The sequence below is a fragment of the Podarcis melisellensis genome (assembly GCF_964234715.1).
Source record: "Podarcis melisellensis genome assembly, chromosome: 9".
NCBI classification, from domain to species: Eukaryota; Metazoa; Chordata; class Lepidosauria; order Squamata; family Lacertidae; genus Podarcis; species Podarcis melisellensis.
Window position 1 is genome coordinate 24,357,585 of NC_138541.1, and position 11,407 is coordinate 24,368,991.

At 42.3% G+C, this 11,407-nt stretch overlaps 1 protein-coding gene across 3 annotated transcripts in view; it reads left to right on the top strand.

Moving 5' to 3' along the window:
• EGF (epidermal growth factor) overlaps positions 1-9,583 on the top strand; it is a 45,127-nt gene extending 35,544 nt beyond the window's left edge. For 2 of the 3 annotated variants that reach the window (XM_081924864.1, XM_081924866.1), the window contains 5 exons: positions 412-553; positions 3,218-3,382; positions 5,457-5,565; positions 7,045-7,144; positions 8,353-9,583. In XM_081924864.1, the coding sequence (XP_081780990.1) occupies positions 412-553; positions 3,218-3,382; positions 5,457-5,565; positions 7,045-7,144; positions 8,353-8,357 (521 nt within the window). In that variant the 3' untranslated portion in view covers positions 8,358-9,583. The remainder of the gene's footprint in view (positions 1-411; positions 554-3,217; positions 3,383-5,456; positions 5,566-7,044; positions 7,145-8,352) is intronic. The other variant, XM_081924865.1, reaches the window with a different exon arrangement.
• The last annotated feature ends 1,824 nt before the right edge of the window (positions 9,584-11,407 follow it).

Here is an 11,407-nt window from a genome sequence, read left to right on the forward strand (position 1 = left end):
CCGCTTTTATTCTCCCAGTTTCTCAGTATTTTGTTCTCGTTTCGTTTGTAGCATGTGTGCTGCCTTTCTGCGTGACTACTCACAGAAGAAATGACAAGCCACACCACAATATATCACATTGTCATCTTAGAAGACTTTGAAATATAATTAAAATAAACAATTAAAACAATTCAAGAATCCATTTTGCATATAGTAGTATGAGATAATGAAAAAATGTTTTTATTTCTCACATTTCTATCTTTCTTTTATCTTGAAAGCTCTCTAGGTCTATTTACTGGTCCTTAGAACTTCTCTTCCGTGACATCGCAACTGCCCTGCATTATAGTGTAAATCACCAGCTTGTCCAAACCAGTTCTCTCTTTTTTCCTTAAAAAAACAAAACAAAAACAATTGTGGAATACTGTGTTTCAGAACCTGCCATGTCTCCTACCAGTGCAACATGTGATGAGTCCACCGTATCTGAGCAAGAAAGTTCTGCTGGCTGCCCTCCATCTTACTGTCTCCATGAGGGAGTTTGTGTTTATTTTTTTGATCTCCAAGCTTTTGCATGCAAGTAAGTGGAGAACTCTAGTGCTGCACCCTGCAAGTATCATAGGCCAGCCGAGTTACTCTGAAAATCCCACAAGCACCTCTCTTTCTCCATGGCAGTAAAAATACAACCATAATAACACATTAAATAACTAACAATTTGCTGCCCTTTCATGACATCCCAAATTGGCTACCTGAGGCCTCTCACTCTGCCTAATGGCAGGGCCGGCCCTGCTGTGGGTTTTCTACTTGTTGCAGTGGGAATTCTTTCGTCCATGTCATATAACATTTTGGTTGGGGCTCAGTGGAATAACATCTAGGTTAAACAGTGTAGCTGAACATGTTAATAATATACTAGTGTTTAGCAGAGGCATAGGGGACCATAATTTGAGCTCATAACAATCAGCCATTGGGCACATTCACCAAACCGCATGGAGAATAAGCACATAATTCTTCTGTGAAGAGGAAATTGTGATCAGCCAAGCAGCAGGAAGAAGGGAGGTCTGCTTTTCACTCTTTTTTCATGTACAGAATTCAGCAGAGATATTGACCAAGAGAGGCACACAATTCCCTCTTCATGAAATGATTATATGTACCTTCTCCATGAGAACCCCCTCCAAGTTAATCATCTTAACAATGTCAAGATGTGTGATATCACCAACAACGGTTAAGAACTTAATTCACTTCCAGTAATTTCTGAATTTCCTTTCCTTCTGACCTCCCTGTTTACAATTCACCCCTTCTCCTATGCTTGCAACTCAGGATGACACTTCATGCATCTGATTAAATGGAAAGATTCTGCTATAATAAATATGTTAGTCAATTTTTTAAAAATAAATTCACACTAGGTGGCAGTGTTTCACCATTCTTCACCAACACATGCACACTCTTGGTCCCACAGAAAACATAGCAGGAAATGCGCACATGCGTGCACACACACACACACACACACACTCTTCTGCCATATGTTTCAAGTAGACAAAACTACATCGTTTTTGGCTTACTTTGGGAAGCATGCTTGAGATACAAAATTATTAATATGGCTCATGTTATGCCATTCTTACAGAGCAGATGGCATGATCAGCGTTTAGATATCAGCATATATATGTTCCTAGCCTAGTGACATAAACTATCTTGTAAAGCTAACTTAATTCTTCAGATGTGTGTGGTGGTACTGCTAGATGGAAAGCATGATGAATTTACAGAGCTTAACAGAAGTGAGGGTGCTTTTAGATGGGAGTTTAATATTACAAATGGGTAGTTCAGATATTGCAGATGGATCATTGGCAACAGCTACAGGGATGCGGGTGGTGCTGTGGTCTAAACCACAGAGCCTAGGGCTTGCCAATCAGAAGGTCGTGGTTCGAATCCCTGAGACAGGGTGAGCTCCCACTGCTCGGTCCCTGCTCCTGCCAACCTAGCAGTTCAAAAGCACGAAGTGCAAGTAGATAAATAGGTACCGCTCTGGTGGGAAGGTAAACAGCATTTCCGTGTGCTGCTCTGGTTCACCAGAAGTGGCTTAGTCATGCTGGCCACATGACCTGGAAGCTGTATGCCGGCTCCCTCAGCCAGTAAAGTGAGATGAGCGCCGTAACCCCAGAGTCATCCACAACTGGACCTAATGGTCAGGGCTCCCTTTACCTTTACCTTTAAAGGTAAAGGTAAAGGTACCCCTGCCCATACAGGCCAGTCGTGTCCGACTCTAGGGTTGTGCGCCCATCTCACTTAAGAAGCCGGGGGCCAGCGCTGTCTGGAGACACTTCCGGGTCACATGGCCAGCGTGATGAAGCTGCTCTGGCGAGCCGGCACCAGTGCAGCACACGGAAACGCCGTTTACCTTCCCACTATAAAGCGGTACCTATTTATCTACTTGCACTTAGGGGTGCTTTCGAACTGCTAGGTGGGCAGGAGCTGGGACCGAAAGACGGGAGCTCACCCCGCAACGGGGATTCAAACCACCGACCATGCGATCGGCAAGCCCTAGGCACTGAGGTTTTACCCACAGCGCCACCCTAAAACCACTTCTGCTGCAAGGAAGGCAATTGTGAGCAAGCAGCAGCCTTCAGCAGGGAAGAGATGCAGTGAAACTCTCTCTGTTCTCCTCATTGTATGTTTAAGTAGTGTTTGAAAAACTCTAACTAAGCAGCCTCATCCCCAAATCCATCTGGCACTAGAGCTGGGGAAGGTGGTCCCAAGTTTGGCACAGGGTGGGGGGCAGGCTTGGTCCAATCCAGGGGCCACAGGGTGGATGGGGCGTGTGTCTGTGCACAGCCCTAATTTTAATGCCAATTCTGCTGTAGCAAAAAATGTGTAAGCATGAGGAGCGCCTTTCCACAATCAGCATCTATCTGCAAATACCCTTAGTGTTTATGTTCATGGTTTGTGTTGGGCTTCTCTGCACAGTATAGTTTGGAGTAAAATTGGCTCCAGAGGGTGTCTTTGCTCAGCAGGAAATAGCTCATTTTAATTTCCTTTACTGGTGGTTTCAAGAAAACCTCATTTTAAAAGTGCTCAACTGGTTGCTGTCAACACCCTCCTGGGTCCATTAGCAAACCCCACATTGATTTTGACTGCTTTAGATTACCCTAATCCAAGGTTTCTGAAATGGCTGAATATGGTGGAATTAAACCATGATGGTGATCTTTGTAGTATTCTCCTGTATTGGCTGCTGTGTCTCCTCGTTTGACAGCTGTCCAAAAGGCTACCTGGGAGAGCGCTGCCAGTTCAGTGACTTGGAGTGGTGGGAGCAGCAGCAAGTGATGCAAAGAAACAACCAAAACATGGTCACTGCAGCTTGCTTGGCCATGTTGCTCCTGGCCCTCCTCCTTGGAGTTGCCGCTGTCTACTGCTACAGGTAAAACTATCTGCAAAGCCTGCAGACAACTTCTTTCTTGAGCATTCACCCTGATTTGCTTGCACAAAGCTTACACAGAAGTTAGGTTATATCCAGTCTTTACCAAGCATTGGTTCTGATTTGTTTGTGGCCACTTCCACCAGCTCCATCTAGCATAGCCAGAGGCCCAGGATGATGGGAGTTGTAGACCAATAACACCTCAAGGCAGGGATACCACTATTAAGTGAGCAATAGGCTGCAATAATGCAATAAGGCTGGTGAAGTATCACAGCACAACTAATAATGTGGAATGCTGTCTGGAGGGTCCATTAAAAGTCCACCACTAATGCACTATTATCGCCTCAATGACATACACCCACAAAAATGCATCAGTTCAGAGTGGCCCTGAGTCACCCAGTGCATTATTCTAATGCAAAGTACATCCAATATTTTAGACTACGTATGTGTTGCTTTCATCAATGTGCTGCTTTTGTGCCTCATAGATTCTGTGGCCTGGTTTTAGAGTTGTGTAGCAAAAACTGATCACTGATTGTTTTGCTTTCACCACTTCCCAACAACCTGAGTGATATACTTGGAATCATTACATGACACTGAGGCTCCTAAATTTGTTGGTGAACTAGCACTAAAAATGTCATTTTAACAACACTGGAAATATTGTTGAGAATATATATATACATACAGTATATATAAATTTGGGTGCCTTGATTCATGCACTCTTATTTCTTCTTTCTCCTTCTGCAACCTGTTCTCACTTAGAAACAAAAATAAAAAGTCATTGTTTTGCCCTGATTTACTTTCCTCCTTTACCAAATGGTTTTGATCAATATAACTGTTTATCTTGAAAGCAAGTTTTCAATTACATGCTCGGCTGGGTTTGTACTACAGCTATTAGTAGCCTAACTAGATCAAAATGAAACCACTGATCTAAATCCCCCTTTAACTGGAGTCCAGAAACCAATATTTGGATTGGGATTGCTATTTCATTTTTGCTCATACTCTGCTGTATTTTAAGACCTATCGATTAAGTTCCATGAGCAGGTCAGTAAAAGTCCTTCCCTTCATCCATAAAACATAAACTCATCTTGCCCCTTAATGTGAGGCTTGCAGGAATAAAAAATGAGCTGCTGGGATAAGACTCTTTAAAGACCAAGACCTACAAACATACACAAACACTCCCCGTCAACTTCCCTGTATTTACCTATTCAGAACATTTACAGGAGGGTACTGCAACCAAAGGTTGCCATGTGGAATATTCTTGCTCAGACATGCCATCTTTAAGGATACTCCTGCTTCCAGGTTCCCCAAAAATAATTAGCCAGCATTCTGTGGGCAGTGAGCATGTTCAGTCCTCATTGGGGTGCCCTAGCTTGTTTTCTTCTTCTAAAAAAAAATGTATTTCTAAAAAAAATGGTTTATACTAAGCCTGCTAAAGCTCCACCTTGTGTGGTCATGGTGCTGTTCAAGGATGCACATTCAAAAAATTAACTCAGTAGGCTTTGGAAGGATGAGCCTCTGTGTCAGTGTAATCCATAGCTAGCTAAATGGTGCTACACTCAGGTGGTTCTTTATGGGGGAAAGTGTGCTGAATTCAAGAGTCCAGCCTCCCAAATTTTATATCCCACAATTCGGCCAGCATTTGGGGATATGGACACCATTCCCCAGAGATTCATATGGAAGGGTATGGCATTTGAAGGTGGAAGAAAATTAGTGGCAGGCTTCTGGCAGGGGGACGACCACTGGAGAGCAACCACTTTTGCATCTAACTGTAGGTTGAATTGTGTCCCAGCTTGTGGTGCCCTACAGATGCCGCTGCACTACAGCTCCCATCATCTCTGAACTGGGGCTGATGGGAGTTGTAGTCTGCCAACATCTGGAGGGCCATCCCATTGGCTACCCCTGCAGTATTGAGTGCCGACTCATCAGATGAAGAGCAATGCTAGACTACGTTGGTTCCTGGTAGTGCTGAAACGAAGCTCAGCTGCCAAAACAAATGGAGTGTTTGAGCTGTGTTGTGTGGCCAGTATCCCTTTCCCCTGAGGGTGTTTTATTTCCTTGGCTCCTTTCTCTTTTTCAGTAGACACAGGAGGCTTTTCAAGAAGGAGCCATACATAGAATCAACACAAGATACGAGCAGCAGCAGTGCTGACAGCAGGAACACGAAGCTCCCCAGCAACGAGCCGCTGGTAATTCTATATTAACACGTGGAGTGGTGAGAGAAGGAGAAAGGATCAAAGGGCATTAGGGATCCACTTGAGATTATCCATCAAATAATTCACATCTTAAATATATTAAATAACTGCTGGGGTCATCAAGTGCTTAGCTATGGACCCCAGTCCCTCTTACCTCATTGTTATGTTATCCTTCTAAGTTCACAGCTGCCTGGGTGCGTTGCAGGCAGGAGACAGTGTTATTGTTAGCTCGGCACACAACAGTTGGAAGGGATGTGTTCTAAATTAAGGAATACCGATGTGATGACATGCCTGATTCTCACAGCAGAGATGTAAACGGGTTTCGTTTCTTAGAGACCGAGCCTGCAATCCTGAAACCAGTTAGGCATGCTTGCTCGCCACCCAAGTCCAGGAGTCCGAAGCATGCTGAAGTTGGTACCAAATTGCAGCTCACAGATCCTGCGTGCTACCTAGAGATGTTTGGTTTGGAAGGGATGAAGTGCCTTTGCATCAGAAGCAGCTTTGAATTTATTTTGGCAGCTGAGGAGTGAAACAAAGCGAATGATAAATGAGCTGATGAGATCACCTCATGTTCCTTGTTAACTTTTACATGGAGGCCAGTTTTATACCACCATGACAGAATAAAGGTGCCTTAATGCTGCATTTTGCACCAAAGGTTTTATTTTACGACCTGCGTTATTTGAGGCAATAGGCGAAAAACCTAATTCGTCATCTCATCTAGAACTTCTAGAACCAGAATGATGTATTAGAATTGCAACTACCTTGTTCACGTCAAGCTGTTTGTTATCGCTGAATAAGGCTGCCCTTTGCTGTGGTTCCTGCCGCAGTTAATCTTGGCTAGTAATATAATTGTCATTGAGTATGAGGGTTAATTAAACATCTAAACAGTGGACTGAGTCAATAAAATCAAATCTAACTTAATCTGCTGTGATGTATTTTTCACTGTTGATTTTCTCTCTGCTCCGTTGCTTTACTTGATAGTGAAATTATTAGCAGCAGTTGGTAGGATCCAAATTCTGTTAGTCTAGCCTCATCATTGGGTCAGTAGGAAGATCTTCAGGTATACAGTAAAATGTATAAGATACATATATGAGCAGAAGAGTATTCATATTTAAGTTTTTGTGGCTGTGCCCTAAAGTAAGTCCATGAAATAATAATAATAATAATAATAATAATAATAATAATAATAATAATGATAATAATAATAATTTTTTTAAAATGGAAACATGGAGAACCTGTGACTCTCCATATGCTAGATGGCTGAATAACTGGCAGTCCATATGTTGCCACACTCCAACTTCCAACATCTCTAGCCAGCTTGGCCAGGGAGGATAGGGATTGTAGTCCAACATCTGGAGAGCTCTTATCTCTGCCATATTGAAATGAATGAGTCCCCTTCATTTCCATAAAGCTTGCATATAAGAATGTTACATGCCTATACAAACTCACATGTACACATTGCCTGTTTTGTAGTTCATTGTAATTGCATGTGATGACAGCTGTGAAGGCACACCCACTGGTGGAACAGACTGCGATATGAAAGATCTTGATTATTTCTGCCTTTCAGAACCCTGTGAGTAGATTTTCTTTATTTTTGGGGAATGTCTTTACCTCAAAAGTATACCAAAAGGAAAGATAAGCAAAGCTATTCATGTCAGATTCTTCAGTTGTCTGTGTAGTTTGAGTACCATCACAATCATTACTTGGAACTACATGAGAAGCGACTTCTGAGAAATGGCTGCCTTAAAAGTAGGGATGGGTGAATCTGTCAAATTCAGCTCCTTTCAATTTCTCATCTTCAGTTCTTCCCTTTTCCATGTCACTGCATTAAAAACCAAAGAACTTGAGGCTAACTGCCACAGCTCACTCTAGTTGCCAACCCCACCTATCCCTTTCCCCTTCTGCCCATCTGTCCAACCCCCTCCCTTTACACCTCACCCCACCCCCTTGCCTATCATCTCCAGCTCACCCAAAGCCCCACTCTTCTGGCACCATCCCTTACATGTTAAGTAGAATTGCACACTGAAATGGAGAATGCCTGTGTGTTGCTAAGGGTTTAACACTGGAGAATTCCGTTGGAGTATACTAAGCTAGAAGAGGGCCCTCTGAGCTTCTAGCTGAGTTGATAATTAACATTTGATGTTCTCTGCTAGCAGTCATGCGAGTGTTTAACCTTGAAACATATGATTAAGGTATTCAGTTGCAAATCTCCATTTTGAAAGGTTTTTTTGTTCCCAGGCACACAGAGAGAAGGATGTGATAAGATGCCTCTCCAGCAGCTGCATACCCTTAGGCTGGATGCAGACTAATGCAAGCTATGGGAGAGACAGAATTTTGACCTTTGCTCTGATCCTAATTATGTTATTTATATAATCTAAGAAAAAGAACCTATGCTTGAACATGTATATCCTTTATACGGCTTTCTGGGTGCATGATTGATGGTTTTGAAAAAGTTCTGGTTAGTAAAGCTTTGAATAATATTTATGGGTCTGGACAATTTTTATTCCAAAAGGATTCCGTTTTTATGCATCCAGTTGTTTCAAGTTGTACAATATTAATATCTGCAATACTGCATCACACTGGCTCTCAGAATTGCCATTCCTGTATATTTCTGGAGCCATTTGCACACTTGTTGGATACATAAGAAAAACTGGATCAGACTGAAGGTCCATCTAGTCCTCTATTCTGTCACCCACAGTGGCCAATCAGATGTCTATTTCTAGCCTTTTCCTGAAGCTTTTTACACCAAGAATAACTGTTCTCTTTTTTCTTCTTGTCCAGCTTGAGCAATGGAAGTGTGGTCTACCAGTGTTGGCAAAGGAATCAACAGATCAGGCTTCTCTCTTAGAATCAGTCTCCAGCTACCTGAAAACCTTTGCCTTGTAAATCAGAAAATGACTTTCAGCTTCTTCAGTGGAATGCCAGCCCTAAACACCGCCAAAAGTGATCCTCTCTCCACATCCTCATACATAAGGATGGGAGAATCTGTCAAGTTTTCCAGTTTGGTTCTCCACATCAGTTTGCAAAAAGAAAAGAAAAAAGTTGTCATCAGTATTTTTGTATGAATTTCTTCCACTACCCACATCTTTGTATGCAGTTTTGACTAATATATCCCTTTTTTCAAATTACTGCTAATATGACATCTTTGTGCATTATATTTGCTAATATATACATTTCTAGGCACACTTTACCCCAGTCATGTATATATTTCTGTAGACACCACTTGGCTGGAGAACTACATCAGAAAATTCTCAGAAATGTGACTTTTGAAGGCTGGCTGTGTATCAGTTCCTGTATGCTTTCAGAAAGTGTGAATTAGGTGGGTTCACCTTTAAATGTGAATTCCTTTTCTTCCCCATCCCTACACACACAGCCAGTTAATGAAAGCAGATTCAATAACCTTTCAGCTATGCCTTGTTATGTAACTGGAATGTGTGATCTTTCAAAAGAACTATTTTATGAAAATTAATTTGCATGCATGTATAACAAAGGTGACAATATTATCCCCACAACTCTGTACCCAAAGATACTTTTCTATATATGAAGTTGGCCAGCATTTTTAATGCAGGGGAAAATAGTTTTCTGGAAAGGAAAATAATGCAACTTTGGAAGGATTTCCAAAGAGGTTGGAAGGTTGCATTTGAAGATGGGAGATTCACATATGACACGCCCCAACTCCAAATCAACAATCCTCGATGAAGTATTAGGGCTGGATTGCAGGTTCTTCATCTCTGCCTTATTGAAATGAATATGAGTTTTTGAGCTGAAGATATTAGAAAAGCTTTTTGTACTTGTCCCGACTATCATTTTTCAACCCTATACATAGCAGATCACATGGCATTGATTAGGAGGCGAAGGGCTGGCATCTCCCTACCTTGTACTCATCAAGCACAATCAGGCTGAAATGGAAGGAACCATTTATCTTCCAGCATCTGCTTGAACCACTTTTCTGAGGCCAACGCTGGGAATTCTGGTTCTATATATCATGCACACTGCAGAGAGAGAAGGGGCAAAAGGCTGCTCCAGCGCCTTCAACAAAAGGTTATTCTAAAACTGGAGCAAAATCAATCTTGGAATTGATTTTGAATAGAGCTACTTCATCTATATTGCCTCTGTGAAATCTACAAAACAGATTGCATAAAAATGGAGAGAATTCATGTTTATGATTTACATACATATATTTCCAGATTATAGTTCAGGACATAATTAAAACTAAGAGATTTAGGAAAGTTGGGCTGCAATCCTATTCTCACTTACCTATTCTCACTTACCTGGGAGTAAATGCTTTTGAAGTCAGTGAGACTTACAGAGCAATCCAAGCTATAGGAAACCAGCATAATTTGTGCCTAGGGCAGATTATGCTGGTGTAATTTACCCCTCTTCCAAACGCCAGCCACTAGGTAATGCTACCCAACTCAAAAGCTTGCTCGCTATTTTTGTGATCTTTTGGTTCGTATTGATAAAGATACTTTACAACTGTGGATTTTAAATGTCACAGTTCAATAGCTGAAAGCACTCATATATATGCTAAAATGTTTGTACAACTTATCTGCTTTAAATGTTGTTGAAATAAATGGAACTGTTGATGAATTGATTCCCAAGCTTAGTTGTTCTGAAACAGGCATTGGAAATCTAAAGCCTGGTAAGGTAAAGGTAAAGGGACCCCTGACCATTAGGTCCAGTTGTGACCGACTCTGGGGTTGTGGCGCTCATCTCACTTTATTGGCAGAGGGAGCCGGCGTACAGATTCCGGGTCATGTGGCCAGCATGACTAAGCCGCTTTTGGCGAACCAGAGCAGCGCACGGAGATGCCATTTACCTTCCTGCTGGAGTGGTACCTATTTATCTACTTGCATTTTGATGTGCTTTCAAACTGCTAGGTTGGCAGGAGCAGGGACTGAGCAACGGGAGCTCACCCTGTCACGGGGATACGAACCGCCAACCTTCTGATCGGCAAGTCCTAGGCTCTGTGGTTTAACCCACAGTGCAACCCGCATCCCTGCACCACCCGCATCCCTTAAAGCCTGGTAGGGGCCCTAATTTGCCCCATATGGCCATTTCCCGCCAGTATACAGTTGAAACCTACCAGTTAAAGAACTGTTCTAGTGACCTTGAGAATGGGGCATTTATCTCCTCACACCACCACCCAAGACGTTGTGCCACACTTTGGCTTTGTAGCTGTATTATTACACACCACCCACTTCACTAAAAGAAAGGCCCTGGGTTTGGATAACCTCTTTAAACAGTTGCTTTTAATGAAAGATTTCCAATAACGGGTATAGCAGTGCAGTAGCTTTCCAACAGACAGAACAGAAAAGGTTGTGGTGATCCATTGGAAGATCAATCCTTGGAATGTAAAGCAACAAGGAGCCAAGATTTAAAATGTGAAATGTTACTCTTTCCACATGTATTTGTAGAAAATGGATACGTTTCAAGTTCTTTCAATTATAAGCCACGTCTTCTCTCCCTTTCCTATGCAGATTGTGTTACTTATTTGAACATCACTTGTTCTTCAGCAGGTCACCCAGCTAAAATCAGGAGGATTTATATGTGAAACAAAACCATTCACTGTTTTTAAAGGCAGCATTTCAAAGAAGTTCATGCAGACGTCTCAAGGCACTGGGATTTGCACTGAAAGCTATTGTAGAATAGTGTGTGTCGTCTGCTGCCACCTAGAAACATCATTTGCACATTCAGGGATTTCATATTAGAGAAAATGAGAATGGTCCACAGATATCCTATATCAGTGTTTCCCAACCGGTGTTCCGCGGCACACTAGTGTGCCGCGAGATGTTGCCTGGTGTGCCACGAGATGTTGCCTGGAGGGAGGCGGGCG